This window comes from Thamnophis elegans, chromosome 10 (genome assembly GCF_009769535.1).
Source record: "Thamnophis elegans isolate rThaEle1 chromosome 10, rThaEle1.pri, whole genome shotgun sequence".
Lineage (NCBI taxonomy): Eukaryota > Metazoa > Chordata > Lepidosauria > Squamata > Colubridae > Thamnophis > Thamnophis elegans.
In genome coordinates, this window is record NC_045550.1 from 66007545 (window position 1) to 66032790 (window position 25246).

The 25246-nt window shown below is 42.8% G+C and overlaps 1 protein-coding gene across 1 annotated transcript; it reads left to right on the plus strand.

Moving 5' to 3' along the window:
• Positions 1 to 5848: 5848 nt before the first annotated feature.
• Positions 5849 to 23997, plus strand: LOC116514097 (cytochrome P450 2C25-like). The gene is made up of 9 exons (XM_032225548.1): positions 5849 to 6019; positions 6946 to 7108; positions 11185 to 11334; positions 15799 to 15959; positions 17310 to 17486; positions 18624 to 18765; positions 20393 to 20580; positions 21997 to 22138; positions 23813 to 23997. The coding sequence occupies exons 1-9, from the start codon at positions 5849 to 5851 to the stop codon at positions 23995 to 23997; spliced, it is 1479 nt and encodes a 492-aa protein (XP_032081439.1).
• Positions 23998 to 25246: the final 1249 nt, after the last annotated feature.

The following is a 25246-nucleotide window of genomic DNA, read 5'->3' on the forward strand; positions in this document are numbered from 1 at the left end:
GTGTAATTAGCACTGGCATATTGTCAACAAGAGATTACCACATTCTTTCTCATACTTCCAACCATGTGCTCCTTAAGTAGCAGAGGAAGTCATTTTTTTAAAAATTCAAGGACATGGTGGGGTGGGAACAAAATCAGATTCTTATCCTTGAGGCATGGGCCTGGCACCCAATTACCATAAAGGAAGTCCTATGAAGGCGTAATTGTGGAATGGCCTTGGTAACCAAGTGAAACTTGAGTCATTCTTAGAGTTCTGCTATAGACCCAAGGGAAAAAAAATGAAAAGATCTGGAGGCCAGGAACAGCAGAGGTGAGCTTAAAAAAGTCTTTCAAAGATGCAGCTTTCAGGCTATGCTCAGAAGGAGACACAGCAAGGCAACCAGTAGTTTGGTGATAAGGAATAAAAGAATAATAGAACTATTGGGCCATAAGGCAAAACACAAAATCAAGAAAGGGTGGTTAGGTGCTACTCAAGCCCCCTGATCTTATTGGGTTTCATGATGTTTCAGAGTTGGGCTATTAAGGTAAAGGTAAAGCTTTACCATGGACCATTTTCAGATTTGATGGGTTAATCAGTTGGATTGTTGACATCATTTTTAAATAGGTTTTTCTAAACACATACAGTACACCTCTCTACCTATAATTAACTGCTTGGATTTAGGCCAACATTAAACGCTACTGCAGAATCTATTACAACAGATCTCCTTATTAGCATGAAGATTACATTTATTTTAGTTGTAAAAGGCTGCACAGCACCAGAGACATACTCACCAGTATGACGCCTTCATGAAGATGTTCCCAAAGATGCAGCTTTCAGGCTATGCTCAGAAGGAGACACAGCAAGGCAACCAGTAGTTTGGTAATAAGGAATAAAAGAATAATAGAACTATTGGGCCATAAGGCAAAACACAGTATCAACAAAGGTAAGGTGACCAGAAGTCCCGCATCTGGTGGGACAGGCACGCTTTCCCATAATTTTTCCCGCGTCCCGGACCGTTCCCAAAAAACTCCGCTTTATTTTGGCGCTCGCAGCTCGCTCGCTCCCGCGCCCATAGATTGCTAGCTCGCTCGCTCGTTCCGTTCTACACTAAAAATCTAAGCCAGCCCAGTTTGCCGCTCACTGATTGGTCTGGACTCCAGCCAATCAGTGAGCTGGCTGGGATGGAAAACTTTAAGCACACGGCATGCTTAAAATTTTCCATCCCAGCCAGCTCACTGATTGGCTGGAGTCCGCTTAGCTTAGCAGCTCCATTTCATTTCGTCTTTTGCTTGCTGCTTAACTGGTGAGTAACATTACCGGTGGGAATCGGGAGGCTCTGGGGGGAGGAGACGGCCCTCCTCTCCTTCTCCCCCTTTGCAGAGTTTCCCTGTGTCTCCCAGGTCGCGCCCATCCCATCTCAAAAGGATTCGTCCCGCTTCCTCCTCTTCTTCTTCCTCCACCACCTCCTCCCCCCCCCGTCCATGGTGGCAGTCACAGGATGGGGCGGCGGCGAGAGCAAGCAAGCGAGAGAGAGAGGGTTCCGTCCTGCGAGGAGATGCCCACCGAGCTGCGGGTCCCCCCGCTGCCTTCTTTCCCTCGTGGTCGCTTCCCTTCTTTCGACTCGTGGTCGCTTCCCACCGCTGGCGGCACCTCGCTCCCACCATCGCCCAGCTGCCGCTGCTGCATCCCCTTCCTTCCTCCCTCCCCCTCGGACTCCTCTTCCCGCCCCCGCTGCCTTGGCTTGGAAGGGCCGGGAGAGCGAGAGAGAGAGGGGCAGGAAGAGGAGTCTGAGGGGGAGGGAGGGAGAGGCTCGCCGGAGAGCTGCTCCTTTCCCAGAGCGAGGTCGGCGCGGGGAAGACGATCCGCCTTCCGAAGTGGCCCTTATTTCGCACTATTACATGCCCGGCATTGGGGCACCGAGACAAACGCCCGAGGAGAGAGAAGGAAAGAAGGGGGAAGAGAAAACTGGGCGCTCGAGCCCTTTTCCCACGTCCCTATGCAGCAGGGAACGAGAGGTCGCTGCCGGTGAAGCGTCGCCCCCACGCTCGCTGCTTCTGCCACAGCCACACCGAGGCCGAGACGGGATTCGGATCCCTTGTAGGGGGAGGGGAGGGAGGGGAGGGGAAGAGGCTCCACGGGTGGGGGAGGGGAGGAAAATGGGGGACGCTGCGGAGGTCAAGGAGATGAAGAAGACCTTCATTGTGTCAGCCATCAAACCCTTCGATCACTACGATTTCGCCGCCGCCAGTTGTAAGGAGTGGGAAGGAGAGGAAGGAAGGAGAGAGGGGGGAAGGAAAAGAAGAAGGGAGGGGGGAGAAGATGGAAGGAGAAAAGATGGATGGAAGGAGAAAGAATGGAAGGAGAAGGAGGAAGATGGAAGAAGAAAGGAAGAAAAAGAAGAAGGGAGGGAGAAAAGAGGGAAGGAGGTAGGAAGAAAAGGGGGAGAGAGGGAAGAGAGGGAAAGAGCAGAAAGACAAAGAGGATGAAGTTGATAGGCAAGAGGAAGGAGGAAGGAAGGAAGAAAGAAAAAGGGAGGGAGAGAGGAAAGAAGAAAAGATGGAACTAGAAAGGAAAGAAGGGAGGGAGGGAGGAAAGGGGAAGACAGGGAAAGAGCAGAAAGACAGAGAAGGTGAAGGTAGATAGGCAGAAGGAAGGAAGAAGGAAGAAATAGGAAGGAGGGAAGATGAAAGGATGGAAGGAGGAAGGAACAGAAGTGAAGAGGAAGAGAGAAATGGAAAGAGCAGAAAGACAGAGAAGGTAGATAGGCAAAAGAAATGAAGCTGAAAGAATGGAAGGAGGAAGGAAGAGAAAAGGAGGAAGGGAGTGAGTGAGGAAAGAAGAGAGGATGGAAGGAGAAAGGAAGGAAGAGAGGGAAAGAGCAGAAGACGGATAAGGTGAAGGTAGATAAGCAAGAGGAATGAAGGAAGAAGTGAGGTGTCTCGAGGAGGGGGAAAACATTTAGTGACCAAAGTTACAATGCCATTGAAAAAAGTGACTGATGACCATTTTTCACACTTAGCGACCATTGCGACCATTTTTCACACTTAGCGACCATTGCAGCATCCTCATGGTCATGTGATCAAAATTTTGTTTGGCAACAGATTCGTATTTATGCTGGTTTCAGTGTCCTGGGGTGACCTTTTGACAAAATATAAAATTTTTAATCAAGCTCCCCCCCCCGGTCAATGGTGTCCCTCTTTACCAATCTGAAAATCTGGTCACCTTAAACAAAGGGTGGCTAGGTGCTACTCAAGCCCCCTGATCTTATTGGGTTTCATGATGCTTCAGAGTTGGGCTATTAAGGTAAAGGTAAAGCTTTACTATGGGCCATTTTCAGATTTGATGGGTTAATCAGTTGGATTGTTGACATCATTTTTAAATAGGTTTTTCTAAACACATACAGTACACCTCTCTACCTATAATTAACTGCTTGGACTTAGGCCAACATTAAAAGCTGCTGCAGAATCTATTACAACAGGTCTCCTTATTAGCATTAAGATTACACTTTTTTTTAAATAATTTTTTTTAATTTTTTGTTACATAAACAACACATGCCCGCAACAGTGGGGGGAAAAAATCAAAACAAAAAAGAACAAAAAACAAGACAGAGAAAAAAAACCACAACAAGTATATGTTATAAAAAAGTATATCAGCTGGTTACAAGAAGTTTTTGTGCATCTCTTCCATTAATTCATATTAATTCAAATATCTTAACTCAAATGTTTACCATATTAACATTATCACACCTCCACTTTTAGTTGATTACAGTTGTTTAAACATCCTTCATCCTTAACTATACCAAAGATTTAATCCATAACCAAATGCTAGCATTTCATTTACTTGTTTATAAAATCCTTCATTAACATCAAATCCTCATATCCTGTTTTAGCTAAACATCCATAATATTTAATACCAAAAATTCCATCCTCCATGTATATAATTTATTATCATTCTCCTTTCTTTATTTAATTATATTGTATATCATAGAATTTCCCCATATTAGTTAAGATTTAGCTGTATATAGTTTTATTTTATTTTTATAGTAATAATATTGTGATTAATAACCTTTATATATAGTCCAAGGATATTTCTAACCTTCCCTTCTCATATCCAATTATTATTTATCATAGCAACTCAACATTATATACATTACTATCATTATCAATTATTATTCAACTATATCTATTACAAATGAATTTAACTAGGTTTAGCTAGTTTTAAATTGTACTCTTCCATCTATCAGCCTGTGTCTCTCCAGTAACAGAACCTCCTTAATCCTGTTGCCATTCGTGGGTCGAATTCTCCAAACATCTTTATGAGCAAGTCCATACAAAAAAATCTTTGCACCTTTTTGCTTATGGTGCCTCTCATATAATGCTGCCGTCCTCCGTTTATTTCCTTTATCAGCTTGTCTTTAATTCTCAGTGGTCGTATCAAACGTTTTGCAGATGGTACTTCATAAAGTATAAATTCTTTAATGCTTCTCACTCCTCCTGCGCCCTGTCTTTCGAAGTAAATCTTCTGTGTGGCTGCTCCCCCTTCAGACATTCCATCTTTTTCTCCCTCAGAGGTAAACCAGTTGCCCCGAATATCAGCAAATTGAAAATCTTTATCTCTGACATCGTTAGTTTGTATTTGAAGAACATTCAAACGTTCAACGTTCTCATTTTTCCCCTCATATTTTGTTGCTAGAAACAGCAGATAATCCAGTTTCCTCTCAATTCTATCATGTGTGGCAGATAATTTTTGTAGTGCCGAAGAAATCATTTGAATAGAGGCTTGAATAGACACCATATTTGTACGCAGTTAGTATTTTTTCTTTGGGAACTCTGAGGTATTTGCAAGTAAAAACAAGCTGGGAACTGTACAATCTTATCTGATCTTAGACCAATCCAGCCAAGCAATAAAAGTGTCAAGTTGTAAGGAGCCAAATTATAGTGAATTGGTTTACAGCCCACTTGCAGAGGATCAGAGGAGATGTTGGAGTAATCTATCCTTTGTCCGTGTAAACAGCATTTAAGACATTTAAAAAATAGGGTAACCACCATCCATAAACCAATAAAGAGATCGAAATCGCCGCTAGATTCTTCTGTTCTTTAATTTAAATTAGCTTGAATTTTTAGGCGGACTGTCTTTCTCTGAGTAATAAAATCACCTTACCAGCTGAAAACACTTTCGCCATTCTTTGGAGCTATCTGCAGTTTCAGTTAGCCTTATGGCTAATCCGGAAGTCACTGGCAAAGGAGGTTAAATTCCACTTTGTGAACATCTCTGGGGCCACTGGATCGCCTCCTACCTTTCACTGTCTCTCCGGGACAACTTGGGTCCAAAAAGGAACCGTCCAAGTGCTTCGGAATAGGGGAATTTCAGGAATAGCCTGAAAATCCGTCTTCTCACTGCTAAGCCCCGCCTTCTTCCCAGCATTAAGATTACACTTATTTTAGTTGTAAAAGGCTGCACAGCATCAGAGATGGTGCTCACCAGTATCTCTGTGACCCAACAAGATTCTTCTGTATATTAGGTTAGATTTCATGGACATATGGGATTTCATCATAATTTTCAAATAATGCTGGCATAGGAACCTATTGGATTATTCAGTCCTAGTTTTTTTTAATAGAAATATCTTTATCATTTGAGTGATGCATGCTCAGAGATAATCTTAGTCAAGTGGATTAATGTAATAACTTGTTGACAAAATGCCAAGTGGTAAATCGCTGATGTAGCCAAAAGATAAAATCCAAAGGTGTCTTGCTATTCATTTCCATCACTAAATATGTAAATAGCAGGAAGTGCAAAAAGCTTCAGATAAAAGGATGCAACCATCTCCAGATCTACTAGTGAGCATCAAAGTAAAAGAACTAGCAGAACAATGACGGTCATAGGGATAATTTTGGTTTTTTTGCTGCTTGTTTTGTTGATTCTCTTCTTCCTGAAACAACATTGGTCCCGAAGAAATTTGCCTCCTGGGCCTTTGCCTCTGCCATTCATTGGGACCTTATTGTCAGGTGGGCTTACACTCCGTGAAGATTACTTCCGTAAGGTATTTAATTCTGTATTTGTATTTATTAGTTTGTCAAACATGTACAAGATAGCAGGTATCAATATAAACATAGACATGAACGGAAGAAATGAATACAAATAAATGGGGAGAGTAGGACAGGAACGGTAGGCATGCTGGTGTGCTGATGCAAACCCCCTCTGCAGACCTCTTAGGAATGGGGTGAGGTCCACGGTAGACAGTTTAAGGTTGAAGCTGTGAGGGTTTGAGGATGTAACTACGGAGTCAGGGAGAGCATTCCAGGCGTTGACCACTCTGTTGCTGAATTCGTATTTTCTGCAATCGAGATTGGATTCTATTCTAACCAGTAATAATCATGATAATTCTCAATTGTTTCTATATACCAAAATTAAGGTATAATTCATCATGCCACGATATTCAGCTAAGTCTTGTTTATAGTTGCTTCACAGCGAACAAATGTAAAATAATGGGGCTGAATTTTTAAGATGGCAGATTCTAGTTCAATCTTACCAATAAATGTTTGATCATGGAACCAATTCTTAATAGAGGGGGTGGGGGATGTGGTGGGAGAACCAGTTGTTAACTTTCTGAGCAGTTTGGTGAACTGGTTGTTGGAAGAAAGCATTAGGGCAGAGAATCGGTTGCTAAATTATTTGAATCCCACCACTGGGTGGGGGTATAGAAATTCAATAAGTGAATAAAATAGGCAAAACAAAAATAATTTTAAAAACGATGTCCATTCTTAGGAAAATAATTCTTAAAATCAGAAAGAAACTCTTGGCAAGAATCTTAGAGAGGGAAAAAAGAATTCTAAAGAGAAAGAATTGCATATAGAGAAAAGTCTTAGAATTCAGGATTTAGGAACACCTGTGGATGGCATTCAGGATTAAATGGGAATAATCCGTGTATTTGATTGTAACGTTTCTCATCTTCGATTCACTTGACAGCCTGTAAAACGATATGGAACTATATACAGCTTATGGTTTGGGCACCAACTTACGGTAGTGCTGTCTGGATTCAAAACTGTGAAAGAAGGACTGACCGACTTCCCAGATGAATTCTCATATCGACCAGAGGATCCTTTCTTGGAGGCTTTTGGGAAAGGAATGGGTAAGTGCAAATTATAAGAAATTCTATCGTAATAACCATCAAACTCTTCCAATTGTGGTAATTTTGTATATAGCCCAGGAAAAAAAAATAAGATGTAGCAAACAAAAACATTTATAGGAGTTAGACCAGGAAAGGAAATGTTGCTTAATCCAATTTACACCAAAATAGTATTTATTTATTTATTTATTTATTTATTTATTTATTTATTTATTTATTTATTTATTTATTTATTTGGTGTTTTTATATGCCGCCCAATCCCAAAGGACTCCGGGCGGCTTACAAGAAATATAAAAAACTCATAACGACAAAACAATTTAAAACAACAGACACAGTAGTATTTCTCTATAAAATTTGAATTTCCGGTTTTCTATATTTTCATGAGAATAAAAGCTCTTTTTATGGGATTGTGGCTGTTAAACATTCTTATAATCTGCTATTGTGTTGGAGCATAGCATAATATTTGATTGAAATTGGTGATGTGAGGTGTATGTAAGATAGAATGAAAAGAGGTGGGGAAAACCAGGTAAAATGATCTGGGGGTTATGAAGTATGGGCCAGGTTTCTATGGCAATCAAATGATGATTAGAGCTGGCCAGGACAGAATATCTTATCCACAGTTGGTGCAGTTTCCCATTACCTGATAAGTATTTCTTGGGTAAAAAAAGTTGGATTGCTAGTAGCCATGGTCTCAGGCTATTGGCAACAATAATTGGTGGCAGATATTAGGTCCATCTGGAAAAAGATGTCATCCAGACATGATATAATACCACTTTATAAAGCATTATAAAGCATTACCACACCTAAAATACGGCTAGAGCGACGCTAGAGGGCTAGTAACTCTGAATCCAACCGAACACAATTAAAAGCCTTTATTAGGACCTATCCAGTGGCGATACAGGTGGCAAAATGTGCGCATTTTCCCGCTCTTATTGCATCCGCAGAATCGCGCCCAGCCGCCCTGTTTAGGGTAGCCCGCTCCCTCTTGAAAGGGAGGGATGCGGATGACCCTCTACGGGATAGAGCTGAGGAATTTGTTCAGTTTCTGTCGGATAAAATCGCTTGGATTCGGACGGACCTGGACTCCACTTGGACGGTACCAGCCGAGGCGCCGAGGGAAGGTCTTGATCGGATTTTATGGAGCAAGTTTGTCGCTCCTTAGGAAGTGGTTTAGGACCTGGCTACCTGAGAGACCGCCTCCTGCCATTTACCTCCCAACGACCAATAAGATCACACAGATTGGGCCTCCTCTGGGTGCCATCGGCCGGTCAATGTCGGTTGGCGGGTCCTTCTCTGTAGCTGCTCTGGCCTTATGGAACGATCTTCCCGTAGAGATCCGGACCCTCACCACTCTTCCGGCCTTCCGTAAAGCCACTAAGACCTGGCTGTTCCAGCAGGCCTGGGGCTGTTGATTAGTATCCAGCCCCACTCCAACTGTATGCATGTTGTTGAAATTTTAATACTTGTATCCTTATTTTAAATTTTTAAATATATGTTAATATATGTTTCTTGTCTTGTCTGTAAGCCACCCAGAGTCCCAAGGGAATGGGCGGCATACAAATGTTAATAAATCTAAATCTAAATACTGCATCCAATTTTGGTCACTACACTATTCAAAAGATGTTGAGACTCTAGAAAAAGTGCAGAGAAGAGGAACCAGGATGATTAGGGGACTGGAGTCTAAAACATATAAAGAATAATTACAGGAACTGGGCATGGCTAGTCTAGTGAAGTTAAGAGCCAGGGGAGACATAATAGCAGTGTTCCAATATTTGAGGGGTTGTCACAGAGAGGAGAGGATCAAGCTATGTTCCAAGGGACCCAAAGGCCAGACAAGGAATAATGGATGGAAACTGACCAAGGAGAGATTCAAGCTGGAAATAAGAAGAAATTTTCTGACAGGGAGAACAATCAACCAGTGGAATAGCTTGCCTTTGGAAGTTGTGGGAGCTGGGGTGTTAGGAGGGAGGGGGGAGGGGGGATATATAGTATGTGTTAGATTTTAAAGTAACGCGACTGCACTTGTATACTGTTGCTCTTTAATTTCACTGTAAAAATAGGACAAGCTGAATATATTAATAGATAGTAGAAATACACCGAAGGGAGGAGTAGAGGGTTAGAAGAAAGAGGGGTAGAGAGGGTGGGAGAGAGGACGGGAGGGAGGGTGAGAAGGAAGGGAGGGAGTGTACTGGGAGAGAGGAGTGGTAGAGGGGGAGGGGAAGTAGGGTAGAGGGGAATGTTGGAGGGAAGATGGAAATTTGGAGGGGGGCAAAAGAAAGGGTGTATGGAGGGTCAAAGAGGTACATTGGGTCTGTATTTTGGGGGGTATTGTTGACAAGAGGAATGGCTGTGTTTATTGTTTATTGTTATATGGCCCCGGTTATGCACAGTATATATGTGACTGTACGAAATGAAAATGGAAAATAAAAACACATTTACGGGGAAAAAAAAGTTGTGGGAGCTTCATCACTGGAAGCTTTCAAGGAGACATTGGACTGTCATTGGTCAGAAATGGTGCAGGGTCTTCTGCTTGAGCATGGGGTGGACTAGATGACCTACAAGGTACCAACTCTGTTAAACTGAAAAAATGTCATGAAAGATGAATAAAGCATTTGAGCACATTTTACTGGAGAACGTAAGGGTTAGATTTTCTGGTTTCAATTACGAAAATGGGTCCAATGTGGCTTAGGAATTATAATCCCTATGGCAACCATGAGCTTCCCCCTGGTTATCTCACCTCAATTCATATTGACACTGACTTAAGGTTTACCTCACAAGAAATGGCGCATGATCTGGAAATGGAGGGCATTGTCATCAGGATTTTTTCAGGTTTTTTTTTGCTAGTGTTGCCTGACTACTGAAACTCAGCCCCATAAAAGCAATTTAAATTATTTTAGTCAATCTTTGGCACATAAATGCAATAGGAACTTCAATTTGGTGATTAAAAAGGCGATTTGCCCATTTTGCTGGTTGGTTTCAGTGTGGTGGGAGGAAGGTGACAACGGACCTTCTGCAATCTCTGAGAAGATCCTGTCCAAGTACCTATAATAGAAGTTCTTGTATATGAGCAATTAGATCAGTGGTGGGTTGCAGGCGGTACGCCCCGGTACGGGCGTACCGGAGCCTGCCCGGAGCACTGGATACCATTCCGGTATGGTGCTCTGGAAGGCCCACCCGCCCGAGTTCCTTACTGCTCTTTTAAGTCGTACAGTGCCTGTGTGATGCTTTGCTGAGCAGCTGGAGCATCACAGAGGCTCATGCAGGCATGTTCATGCTGCCTGTGTGTGCATGCTGCCTGTGTATGCACACTGCGTGTGTGTGCGTGCACACTGTGCAAGTCCATGTGGATGCCGCCAGGCCCGTTGGATTGGATTTATTACATTTATATGCTGCCCTTTTCCCTGAAGGGGACTCAGGGCGGCTCACAATTCAGTCAGGGAAGGGGGTACAGACAGGGGATAAAAAGACGAACATAACAATGCACAATTTAAAACACACAACAACCATACCATTCGAGGAAGGGGGCAAACACTCTTTAGCCCCAGGCCTGTCGGAACAGCCAGGTTTTAAGGGCTTTGCGGAAGGCCTGGAGGGTGGTGAGTGTTCAAATCTCCACGGGGAGCTCATTCCAGAGGGTCGGAGCAGCCACAGAGAAGGCTCTCCTCTGGGTAGTCGCCAGTCGGCATTGGCCAGCGGATGGAATTCGGAGGAGGCCTAATCTGTGGGATCTAATTGGTCTATTGGAGGTAATTGGCAGCAGGCGGTCTCTCATACCAGTTGGAATGGGATCCAGAACCCACCACTGAATTAGATCATCTTAGAAGGTTTCCATCATATATGACAGAAGTTGGCAAGCACTGCACCTGTGGTCATCACAGCATGTATGTCTCATTGTCGATCCCAAAATGAATAGATATTTCTTAAAGGAAACATAACATGTCCAGAATTTTACAAAAATGGCAACAAGGGTTTGATATTCTGACCTGAAATTCAGAGAGGTGTTTGGCAAAAACTGGACTTGTTTTTTTTAACACAAAAGTAATCAGGAATCATTTATCATTGTCTGCTGATGCCCTCAGGAATCGTTTTCTCCAATGGCCACTCCTGGAAACAGCAACGACGTATTGGCATCACTTCTCTGCGGAAGCTGGGCCTGGGGAAGAAAAGCATTGAGCATCAGATAGAAGCCGGGGCTCAAACGTTGGTGGAGGTCTTTAGACAAACAAAAGGTATGTCATTTAGGGTAACAATTCAAATCCCCATCTGCCAAAATCTTTTCCATTTTGAGTATTTTAAATAAAAATTATTAGAAATTCTATATAAAGTATCACATAGAGCAAACAAAGAGTACAATCACCATGTGCTTTACTGCTCAACTATATTACTGTAACAGGAAACAGAAAACTCTCCTCAGAGCATGTAAGAAAGCATAGATTATAAGCATAAAAGCAGACTAAATACTGCCATCTATTGGCTAAATAATTCTGTAGTTGTTGCAATATAAATACATTTTAACATGTATTTTAACAAAAATAGATGCATTAATTTGGTTTTTTTTTAATGGACAGTTGTTATTTCTCTTTTTTCACCCCCTGTCAATCTCCCAAATTGATTAGACAGGGAAAATACAAGATGAATTACTACTACTTTATTGTAAGACTAAATTAGCACTCTTGCAAGTTTGAAAGTACAAATCTGCTGTAGTTTCTTTTTTACTGCCTGATAAGTTAGATAGAATCCTTTTGAAGTTTTATTTTCTACTCACATATGAGCCAGTAGTGTGCTGCAGCTGCTCAAAAGACTAATGCACTGAATCAACGGAGACAACAAGAACTAGAACAGAACAAAACAAAACAGAATACAAGAATTGGAAAGGAAATCAGGACATCCTTTACCATTTCAGAACAAATCGTTGTCCAATCTCTTCTTAAAAACTTCCAGTGTTGGAGAATTCACAACTTCTGGAGTAAAGTTGATTCACTGGTTAATTGTTCTAATTGCCAGGAAATTTCTTCTTAGTTCTAGCTTGCTTCTCTCCTTGATTAGTTTCCCATCTATTGCTTCTTGTCCTGTCCTCAGGTGCCTTGGAGAATAGCTTGAATCCCTCTTCTTTGTGGCAACCCCTGAGATATTGGGACACTGCTATCATGTCACCCATAGCCTTTCTTTTTATTAGAATAGACCAGTGGTGGGATTCAAATTCTTTTACTACTGATTCTGTGGGCATGGCTTGGTGGGTGTGGCTTGGTGGACATGACTTGATGGGCATGGCAGGGGAAGGATACTGTAAAATCACCATTCCCTTCCCACTCCAGGGGAAGGTTACTTCAAAATCCCCATTTCCTCCCGATCATCTGGAACTGAACAGGCGGAGAATAGATGGAGGTGGGTCCAGTCAGAGGTGGTATTTGCCGGTTCTCCGAACTACTCAAAATTTCTGCTACCAGTTCTCCAGAACTGGTCAGAACCTGCTGAATACCACCTCTGAACTACACATACTGTCAGCACTCCTTCATTGGATAATCAGGAAAGAAAACCACGAGACTCCATTGATAGAAATCAAGTGTACTTTTACTAATTATAAATGAACAGAAGCGTAGCAAAGCGAAGACTGATTATTTAGGCGTGAAAGCAAATGATATATTGAATAACCCATTCCTCACCCCTTGGCATCCCAGTCACAGTCCAATCATAATTCTCCCAAGTGTCAGGTGCAAGATAACTTCGAAAGGCATCACCAAGATGGAATGTCGGTGCTGTTGGCCTTGGCGGGAAACCTCCTCCGCATGCGCAATAAGACAGGCAGCAGAAACTCCAGAATCTTCCTCCAGCACAAATAGTAGTCCCCTCCCAAATAGCATGCCCCCCTCCCCATTTCAATGGCAGCCGAAGCAGCAGCAAAGCAGAGGCTGACACATACCCAATTCCAGCAATGGTTCTTTATAGCCTCCAGTCCCCTAATCATCTTTGTTGCTCTTCTCTGCACTCTTTCCAAAGTCTCCACATCTTTTTTATGTAGTGGCGACCAAAACTGGATGCAGGATTCCAAATGCGACCTTACCAAGGCATCATAAAATGGTATCAACACATAATGTGATCTTGATTCTATCCCTCTATTAATGCAGCCTAGAGTTGGCTTTTTTGGCAGCTACATGCTGGCTCATATTTAAGCGATTGTTCACCATGTTGGTGAGACCTGCATTCAGTTCTGGTTACCATGATACAAAAAACACATTGAGACCAGGGGTGTGTTGCTGACGGCATTACTTCCGGTACTGTGTGCGCGCAATTTTATGGGTGTTCACTTTGCTTGTGAACGTGCCTGACTCTGTGTGCGTGCACAGTTGCCCAATAATAGGTCTGCGCATGCGCAGAACATTTAAAAATGAAAAAAAAAAAGACATGTCGCCCCTGAACAGGGAACTGGTTCGGAGGCGTGGCAGGCCTGGGTTGCAGCCGGTTCCAGTGACCCAGGACAGCAAACAACTACCGGTTTGGCCGAACTGGTTCGAACCAGTAGAAACCCACCTCTGGTTGAGACCCTGGAAAATTTTCCACCAATAAGTCAATAATCAGACAAATTGACATCAACACAGTCTTCCAAGATTTGAGAATGAAAGAACTGCATCAACTATGATCCTGAAGGTAGCATTTAAAATGAACAACCGGCACCTTTGGAATGAACTCCCCGCGGAGATTCGGACCCTCACCCCTCTCCAGGCCTTCCGGAAAGCCGTCATAACCTGGCTGTGCCGGCAGGCCTGGGGTTGATGAGTTCCCCTCCCCTCTCGACTTGTATGGCTGTATGACTCTTGTGTATTTTAATTACGTGTATTGTGTTTGTATCCCTTTTCCCCTTTTGAGTTGTTCGCCACCCTGAGTCCCTCCCGGAGAAGGGCGGCATACAAATAAATTAAATCTACAATCTAATCTACAATCTACCCCACTATACAGAAACAAATATAATACCCCATCAATTCACAAGAAATCGGACCACATATCAGCAACAACAGACAGCCACTCAAGCTATCAAATAAGCCAAAACCAGATCATAACTCAGAAGTACCCAGATAACAACTCTAATCCTAATCTGTATCATACACACGGTACTTAAAACTCAAAGAGAACAGCAACAACAGCCAGCCAATCAAACAGTCCAAAATTAGACCATGACTCAGAAAAATCTGAATAAACAATATTTAGATTAATTTGCATCTCATAAAAAGGCATTTAAAGACTTGTGTTCTGACAGATTAGCACAATTCAAAACACACTGACGATGTCTCTTCAAATAGTGATGAAATGTTTGCAATCAAATTTCCAAGATCGGAGAGTATACTAACAGACTAATCCTGAAAATTGTACAAAGACAACAAAGATGAGAACGCATCTGGAGCAGGAGTGGGTTGCTGCCAGCATTACTGCTGGTTCGGTGCGCATGCATTTGGCAATAACTGCAATAAAAATTGCTCTGCGCGTGCGCAGAAGCAAAAACCAAGATGATGGTGCCTACGGTGCCACTGGGAAAACTAGTTCATGAGCGTGGCAAGCCAGGGTTACTACCTGTTCCAGTGACCCAGGCTGCCAAACTAACGCAGGTTCGGGTAGGAACCCACTACTGGTCTAGTTAAATCATATGATAAAAGATTGAGGGACTTACTATAGGTATGTCAAGTCTATAGAAGAGAAAGATCAGCAGGGAGATCATAACTGTCTTCCAGTATGACACATTATTCAATTAGGGGAGGGGAAATAAGAAAATATTAAAATGCAAATATACAAGCGGAAAAATGACATAAGTGGAACTAATATTAGAAATAAAATGTAAACCGATAAAATTATTTGTATGAAAATATAAAGTTGGGATTGCTGAAACACCACCCTGAGAACCCACCAGAGAAAATAAATAAGTAAGGGCAACAAAGGAAAGGAGGGGGGATGAGGAGGGAAAGGAAAAAAGGGTAAAGCAGAGAAAGTAAAGGTGGGGAATTAAAAGTAGAAGAGAGGGGAAGAAAGAGGAGGAGGGAGGAGGAGAGGGGAAAGAGAGGGGAAGAAGAAAGGAGGAAGGAGAGGAGGAAAGAAGAAGGCAGAGAAGGGAGGTTGAGAAGATGGAAGGAGTAAGGTTGTTGCAAAATAAGATGGAGGCACAGAGTGGCAAGAAAGCGCCCCAAACTGTATTATATACGTGTGTGTGTTTGTGTTTGTGTGTGTGTGTGTCTATGTGTGTGTAAAAATTATTATAGATACTAATGATGAACAAATGTTAAACAACAATTGTAAGAATGTATATCTGTGAATGAATTTGAAAGGGAATAATAAAAATAAACTTCATAAAAATAACTGTCTTCCAGTAGTTAAGGGGCCGTCACAAAAAAGAGGCATTTGACTTATTCTCTAAGGCAGGACAAAAAGTAATGTGTAGAAGATTGTTGAAGACAGAACCAACCTAGAAGTAAGGAGTACCATAATTTTCTGACGGAAGAGCTTGCCTCCTTGGCTGTGGGTGCTGTTATCACTGGAAGTTTTCAAAATAGACGGAATACCCATTTGGCTGGGATGGTATAAAACTCCTGCCTTGAGAAGGGGATTCAACGAGAAGACGTCTGAAACCCTTCCAGCTCTATGATTCTGATTCTAGTAAAAATCGGTTAGGAGGAGAGGCTGGATTCATGATAAAATATCTTCCTTTTCAGGGCAACCATTTGACCCTTCACTTTCAGTCCTAAATGCGGTTGCTAATGTCATATGTGCTTTGAGTTTTGGACATCAGTTTTCTACAGAAGATGAAGATTTCAAGCAGCTGGTTGTCGCTCTTAAAACTATTTTTAAATTCTTTTGCGGCTTTTTCCATGCGGTGAGTCATTTTTTCTACTAAGGAGGCAAAGCCCTCCAAACCAACTATGTTTCCACCAGTATTTTCATGGCATCCAAGAATGGGTGGCATGCAGTAAGTTTTGGAAATCCTCTCATCTACTCTTCTTCCCAGTATATGTGTGTATGTTCCTTGAGTGAGTCTTGATTCCTGGAAAGGGCCTGGACAGGTTTGTGCAGATTTCTTGTTATGATTTTGGAAGTGGTTTAGCATTGGCCACTTTCTAAAGACTGACTCAAGGTCATTTGACTTTCTAGGACCTGATTAGGACTAGAACTTACTGCCTCCTAGTTTCTAGGTTGGTGTCTTTACCACTACACATGTGGTACATATGTTGTATTTGATCTATACTAGTCCCCCTTTATTTATTGATCAGCACAAATACAACACAAATGTAACAAAGGCAACAGTAAAAATATTGGCTTTCTGTCTGGATGGTCTCTTGTGATGTGCTGATAGACAGAAAAGGGAAGCAGTATGCAGTATACATATATACATATATGCATATATGCATATATGCATTTATGCATTTATGCATATATGCATATATGCATATATGCATTTATGCATGTATGCATTTATGCATTTATGCATTTATGCATTTATGCATTTATGCATTTATGCATTTATGCATTTATTTATTAGACACATTTATATGCCGCCCAATTCCGAAGGACTCCAGGCAGCTTACAAAAATAAAGAGAAAAAACATAACGAAACACATAACGGAAGAAACAGTTTAAAAACAGCAACACCTCATACATTCATTCTAATTGGGGTTGGACCTCAACAGTGAGGTCAACAGCCCCAGGCCTGCCGGAACAGCCAAGTTTTTACAGCTTTCCTGAAGGCCATGTGAGTGGGTATGGTCTGGATCTCTGGGGGTAGCTGGTTCCAGAGAGTCGGAGCAGCCACAGATAAGGCTCTCCTCTGAGGGCCCGCCAGCCGACACTGTCTGGCTGACGGCATCTGAAGGAGGCCCAATGTGTGGGATCTTACTGGCCGCTGGGAGGTATGTGGCAGCAGGCGGTCTCGAAGGTACTCTGGCCATTTAAGAGCTTGAGCCTATAAGTCATCCCTACCCGCCTGTCAAGTGCCAGAGAAATCAGGAGATTCAGGCAGTTCAAATGAGTGTAAAGATTTATTGCAAGCTTAAGCTCACTACAAGAATCTGAGTTACTAAAGGTCTAGGGAAATTTGTGGGAGTAAAGAAAGGCATTTAAGGCATTCTCTTGTGGGCACACAGTGACTCTTGACTGATGATGTGTTTGACCCTTCCCTGCTTTACTTATGGCGGGGAATAACTAACTGTTCCGTTTCTTTTTCTGTTAGGTGTATGATTTGTTCCCACAAATAATGAATTACCTACCAGGCCCTCACAAGGATGCCCTGGGTGCTCTGGATTTTATCATTGAATTTATAAAGCATGAAATAGAGGAACACAAGGAATGTCACTCTCTGCACGAGCCGCAAGATTTCATTGATTACTATCTTCTTCAGATGGAAAAGGTTTGTATGTATTGTGGTTCAATACACGGGCAAGGAATTATTATATTCCTTTCTGTAAATAAACGAGCAGAGCTATTGATCATGTGTTCCTCCAGCTTGGATTTTTCTTTCTTTCTTATTCAGCTCCCATTGTGAATATATCCCACACTTTTAAATGGGAACTGCATTATACCTCTGCTCTTGTTAGACATGAAGGTGGGGGGAAACAGAAATCAATAGCTTCTGTTTGTTAGCCTCTCATGTTCCCCTGCCACTCCTTTTTCTAAAGAAGTTCCATTATGAAGGAAAGAGAATTAACAGGGTAGGGATTTTGATTCAGTCCCTGAAATGATTGGAAAAAGACAGATACTTTCAAAGCATTGACCTAAAATAAAAATGTTTACAATGTTCTGGGGGAAAGACCCAGAATGATTTTTGAATGTATCAATTTGAAGTGCTTTAGCAATAGTACTGAGACTTATATACCACTTCACAGTGATTTACAGCCCTCTCTGAGCAGTTTACAGAGTCAGCCTATTTGCTCCTAACAATCTAGGTCATTTTACCAGCCTTGGGAGGATGGAAGGATGCGTCAACCTTGAGCCTGGTGAGATTCGAACTGCCAAATTGCAGGTCTTTATAGGAAATAGCCAACAACCTTGAATTGGACCTAGGAGGCACCTAGCAATCAGTGTAACTCATACAACGGTGATGTTACATGGGCCACCTGAAGGGCCTCAGGAACTGTCCACACCACTGCATTCGACACCAGTTATTTCTCCCAAACGCTCTTCAAGGGTAGCCCCATGTAGAGCATGTTGCAATAATCCAACCAAGAGATGACTAGGGCATGAGTGACTGCACGGGCCTCACGATCCAGGAAAAGGCACCATGTGAAGCTGCACAAAGATTCTCTTAGCCATGGCTGCCACCTGGTGTTCAAGCAGGAGTTGTAAGTCTAGGACAGTGTTTCTCAACCTTGGTCACTTGAAGATGTCTGGACTTCAACTCCCAGAATTCTGGGAGTTGAAGTCCAGACATCTTCAAGTTGCCGAGGTTGAGAAACACTGGTCTACGAGAACCTCCAGAAACAAAAATAACCTCAGGAAAGCTACAGAGAATTCATTTTAATTTCCATTTTCCATTTTGAATCACCAGAGCAGGAATGACCCTGACTCTACCTATTATGAAGACAACCTGGCTCAGTGTATTGCTGATTTTTGTGGTGCTGGAACAGAGACAAGCTTTGGTACACTGATGTGGGCACTGCTTCTCTTGACAAATCATCCTGACATTCAAGGTAAGCAAATCTGGGCTGTGAGAGCAAAGGCTAGTCTCAGGTTGTTTGAAGGTATTTGAAGTGTTAAGGGCTATTGAATGATGAACTGAATCTATTCTTCATAATATTTTTCCTATGTGGATTCCTGAATTTATCTAAACTGGAACTTAACAGGATTAAAAGAAAGCATAGCTTGTTCATACGGAGAACCTTCTCTGATATCAATATAATATTGTGTGAGGCAGGTATTTACTTACCTTCCCTACCGGTTTGCAACTGTGAGCATGCGCACCAGTGGTGGGTTCCTACCGGTTTGGACTGGTTTGCCCGAACTGGTAGTGGTTTGGCAGCCTGGGTAGCTGGAACCAGCAGTGAGACAAGCCTGCCATGCCCCGGAACTGGTTTTCTCTTCTAATCTTTTTTTTGCTTCTGTGCATGCACAGGACCATTTTTATTGCAGTGCACATGTGCACAGCATGCTCACGAGCATGCTTCTTGCAGGAATCCACCCCTGGTGCGCACATACGTGCATGTGTTCCACCTTACGCACATGCGCTTTGCCTTTTAAAAAAGGGCCTAAATAGGATGCCGTACTGCCGGGGTGGTGGGCGGGGCCACCCGCCATTTCCGCTACCACTTCAGGTGAACCGGTCAGAAGTGGAAGAATATCACCTCTGATGTGAGGAAATAAAAACTAGAAATCAGTACTCTACAAAAGTTTTCAGATTTTTTTTCCCAGCCTAAATTGTGTGTAGGAGACCAAATTAGGATATGATAATGAACATACCTGGGTTTTGGGAAAAATGATTGAGATTATTTGTAAAACAATTATTGCAATTTCAAAAATTTAATCAGATTTCTGAACTGGTTGAAATTGAAATCTAGAGGTTGACCAGTCTGATGAGTCATTGGAATCTTTGAATTAAATCCCCAATTTACATCAATGTTCTGAATCAATTTAGACTGTATCTAGTCTGTTCTGACCCCCCTCGTTCCACACCAAAGCACACTCAGAGCCAGAGATAAATTACGGCATTTAATTAACAGACAAACAGGGCCTTGGCAGCAACACAGCACAGACAAACCTGGACAGCAATAAACACAGATAAGGCTTGGCAGCAATCCAGTCTGCCAAGCTCATACAAAGTTCTCCGACATTCGATTCTGTGTTGACTTCTGCAAAGAGGGGCGTGTGCACAAGTAGCCTCCTGGTGGCCAACCAGTCTCTTTGCGCCCTGCTCGGAGTCGGAACCCTGTCCAGGATCCTCCACATCATCCAGAGCCGACTCAGAGGGCCCCACACTGTCGGAGTCTGGTGGCAGCTCCAACAGGCCACAACACTAGTCATATCCCAGAAATTGGGAACTGCCCACCCAGTCACATGACCACTGAGCCATGCCTACCCAGCAGGTCATTAGGGCAGAGAACCGATTATTAAATAATTGGAATCCCACCACTGGTCTTGTTCTGTTTTAATTGTTTTAAAAGTTTTAATTTTTTAACTCTGGTCTGTCATCATAATAAAGGATTGATTTGTATTTCTGAGGATTGAAATGGGAAAATGAATAAATAAATGAACAAACTAAAGGAATTTTAAAAAAAACACAATATTGAACGTGAAATTTCTGCTTCTATCATTGTTTTCTAGAGAAAGTCCAGAAAGAGATTGAAGATGCGTTTGGCTCATCAGGGTCAATTTCCTATCAGGATCGGAGGAAGCTGCCCTACACCAATGCTGTGATTCATGAAATGCAACGTTTAAAATATGCATTAATGTATGGGATTCCAAGGCAATGCAACAAGGATGTGACGATGAGGGGATATCACATTCCGAAGGTGAGAAACGTGTTCAGGCTGAATTGCAGTAGCCCAACATGGAGCCAAGGTGGCGCAGTGGTTAAATGCAGCACTGCAGGCTACTGCTAGATCAGCAGTTCAGCGGTTCAAATCTCACCGGCTCAGGGTTGACTCAGCCTTCCATCCTTCCGAGGTGGGTAAAATGAGGACCCAGATTGTTGGGGGCAATATGCTGACTCTCTGTAAACCGCTTAGAGAGGGCTGAAAGCCCTATGAAGCGGTATATAAGTCTACTGCTATTGCTATATTGCTATAACATGGATGGAAAAAGAGAATAGGGAACTTGGACAGAAGTGCCAATCAGTTGTGCAAAACTGAATAAGCAAGAATAGCAAAAAATTTTGAGGGATGAATTATGGGTTTAAACCCAAACACCTCTCCGATTTTAAAATTACAACCTTAAGCGTTTTATTTTTTAATCATAGGAAGATGAGAGTTTAGGAGCTGAACTTGAGATCAGAATTGTAGTCAAGTATAGCCGTGTTTCTTTGTCCCCTTCTTCAAGAGACAAGGTGACTTTAGTTAAGAGAAAGGAAGCTAAGCTGTCTCATTGTCTCATTCCACATCCAGTAGGAAGAACAGCCAGACCTTGGAAACTGAGGAAGTACGTATAAAATCAGTGATCTGGTTTCTGTGTGGGAGTTACAACCACAACCACGTATCCTCTGCTCTCAGAAACTGCTCCGAGAAACAAACAAACATGGATCTGTAAAGGGAAGCTGTTGTGGCCCAGGAGGAGCCGTTGGAGCTGCCATCAGGCTCTGACAGTGAGGGGCCCTATGAGTCGGCTTTGGAGGATGTGGAGGACCCTGGACAAGGTTCCGACTTCGAGCAGGGCGCATGGAGGCTGGTTGGCCACCAGGAGGCATCTGAGCCTTGGACCAGTGGAGAGGAGACAAGGGAGTGTGATCCGGATGTCAGCAGTGGGGAGGAGCCAAGGGAGTTGTTCCTAGATGCCGGGCACCAGAGAGCTAATAGGTGTAAGGAACAATTACGCAATTACAGGAGATAATTGCACCCAGCTGGTGGTAACTAGGCTCCTCTCCAGACTATAAAAGGAATGCTTGTGCACACATGCCCCTTTTGCAGAAGTCAACACAGGAACGAATGTTGGAGAACATTATTGTGAGCTTGGCAGGCTGGATTGCTGCCACGGCTTATCTGTGCTGGATTGCTTCCCAAGCTTGTCTGTGCCGGTTTGCTGCCAAGGACCTGTCTGTCTGTTAATTAAATGCCGTAACTTATCTTTGGCTCGGAGTGTTTGTTGGTGTGGGACGAGGAGGGTCAGAACAGGAAGCTATATTCAAAGGTTTCATTAATATTGTTTAAAATTATTTGCTTGTTTTCTTTATGAAACTGTTCTGTTTAATCATCTCTTTCTTTTTTTTTAAACAGGGGACCTTTATCATCACAGACCTTCGCTCTGTCCTTCTTGATCCTGAACAATGGGAGACACCGGAAGAATTCAATCCAAATCACTTTTTAGATAAGGATGGGAAGTTCATTAACCGAGAAGAGTTCCTGTCCTTCGGAATGGGTAAATCCGTGAGCTCAAAGCAGCTTACTCATTTCTTATTTCATTTTTTTTTATTACATTTATATTCCACCTCATTTCATTAGCAAGTGATTCTGGGCAGCTTACAACTTACAGATTCCCACCACCACATTGCCCGAGTTGTTCTGAGGCCATCATGCTCTGAATAGGAAATCAAGGCACCTTAATTTCTTCCAGCAGTTGGGGCAGATCCATAGCAAACGTGACATTCTGGACCATTCCTGACAATATGAGCATGAATATTTAAGTCCCTGGCCAAAAAGAAAAAAAAGTCAAATGTGGTCGAATTACTTACTGATGCACTGTAAAATAAGTTGCTGGACAGAAGGTGAGAAAGTGACTTCCCTCTTGTCAGCCAATCACTGGAAAAATATATGAGATCAGGTTTTTCATGGGTGCATAGCTTTGCCTTTGAAATGGTACACCATCTAGTACAACCTTAGTTAAAAGTCATCTCCCTGATAGATGTCAACAGAGTTAAATAGCAATAGCAATAGCACTTAGACTTATATACCACTTCACAGTGCTTTAAAGTCCTTTCTAAGCGGTTTACAGAGTCAGCATATTTGCCCCCAACAATCTGGCTTTTCATTTTACCCACCTTGGAAGGATGGAAGGCTGAGTCAACCGGAAGGAAGGAAGGAAGGAAGAAGGGAGGGAAGGAAGGAAGGATGGAAGGAAGGGCAGTAGCAATAGCACTTACACTTATATACCACTTCACAATGCTTTATAGCCCTCTCGAAGCGGTTTACAGAGTCAGCATATTTGCCTTCAACGATCTGGGTCCTCATTTTACCCACCTCAGGAGGATGGAAGGCTGAGTCAACCTTGAGGCTGGTGAGATTTGAACTGCCAAATTGCAGGCAGCTGGCAACCAGCAGTCACCAGAAGCAACCTCTTCGACCTCCCTGAGCTCTGGAAGCTTTTCTCCGGGAGGGTGAAAACAGCTTCCCCTGGGCTTTGGCCTCTCATTTCCGGCTTTCCAGAACTTCCGGGAGGCCCGTTTCTCACCCTCCCAAAGCCTCCACACAGGCCCTGTACTCACCTGGCATCCCAAACGGGCTGCATGGGGACTCCTGGGAGAGGCGGGACAGGATGGGTGGGACCAGCTAAGGTTGGGGTTTCTGGGTTCTCCGAACTTGGCAGATTCTTAGCTAGAGGTTCTCCCGAACCCGTGTGAACCTGCAGCAGCCCACCCCTCCAGGCCTTTGATCATTTTAGTTGTCCTTCTTTGAGCTTTTTCCAAAATCTCAACATGTTTTTTTTATAATGTGGTGACCAAAATTGGTTACAGTATTCTAGGTGTGGTCTTACTAGGTTTTTTTTAAAGGTGGCGAGGTAAAGAGAGCCGAGGTGGCGCAGTGGTTAAATGCAGCACTGCAGGCTACTTCAGCTGACTGCAGTTCTGCAGTTCGGCTGTTCAAATCTCACCGGCTCAGGGTTGACTCAGCCTTCCATCCTTCCGAGGTGGGTAAAATGAGAACCTGGATTGTTGTTGGGGGCAATATGCTGACTCTCTAAACCGCTTAGAGAGGGCTGAAAGCCCTATGAAGCGGTATATAAGTCTAACTGCTATTGCTATTGTTATATGCTGATGGGGTATATTCTGTAGAAGAGATTATTATCTCCTTTATGCATGCTTTGTCTCATTTACAGGTGAACGTGTATGTGTGGGACAGCAGCTGGCAAGAATTGAGACCTTCGTCTTTCTGACCAGCCTGTTGAGGGCCTTCAGCTTCCGGTTGCCTGAAGGAGTGAAAGAACTCAATGAAGATCCTATTCCAAAGATGACAATGCACCCATACCCTTACAAACTGTGTGCTATTCCCATACAGGCATAAACTTTTAAAAACACCACAAAAAGCATGAAACTGTTTCCTATATGCTTCTTCGCTTAATTTAATCATTTTCTTTCGTTTGTTGTACTTTAAAACTTTTTCAGTCTATTGCTGGGCTCACAAACACACTTCACCAGTTCAACTAGTGGTTGTGTGTGAACGATATGCTAAGTAAGTTTGTTACATTTTAGCTTAGTTTGCTTTTGGCTGCCAATAAACATATTGCTTTCCATTCAGTCCTAGAATCTTTTTTCCATTGTTTAAAATAAATTTCTCCTATGGGCTTCATGGTCTCCAGCCATAGCAAACTTCACAGATAGTTCAAAATGATACCATGTTTGAAGCGATGAAATGCTTTTATAGCCTTGACCTGTGGAGAAAAGGTATGTCATCCCTCACATGCCAGTGTACAACATCCATAAGAGCAATCAGTGGATTTTTTAAATCCTATACTTAGTGCCGAACCTGGACTGGATCCAAATGCTTCATCTAGATCTCTCTCTGGTTACAATCTAATCACGTTCAACATTTCAACAACCGAATAATCAGAGAAGCCATTGAAATAGAAAAACGCCCACACAGCATGAACAGGCGGGACGATACCTCCCGCCTGCCAGCCTTTTGGAAGCCTGCCCTTATTGACAAACGAGTCCCGAACATGATGAATGACACCAGGCCCACACCCACAGTAGCCACACAGAATATCACCACCAAACATCCACAAAGAAAACAGACAAAAACACAAACTGATTAGGAGGCACGACCCAGAACCAGAAGCCAGACTGCAAAAGCACAATTAGCCTCTTTAAAACCCCTCCTACCCTTACATGAAACACAACCCCCCAAACAATCAGAACAAAACACACCTCCACCAAATAAGGACACACCTCCACCCAATCAAGACACAGCCAAGCCCCCACCCAATCAGTTCAAACCCCCACTGGCAGTTAACTTCATAATCAAATTCATAATTTGATTGTGAATTATGGTATGAAATGCAAATGTTCCCTCCATTGCAGCTAACTATTTTTCATCTTCAGAATAATTTGAAGTTTAAAAAAAAACTGTTACTTTATGACTGGAAGTTGATGCATCTAATGATTGCTTATGTTTGTTGGGCAAACAACAAAGGTCAAGTGTTTCCTTATAGCTGCTCTGCCCCCAACTGCAATACAAAATTCTCCTCTGCAAATATTGCAGAAAACAATGGCATCTTTCTTTGATCTGAGGAATGGAAATTCCTTTTCCAATT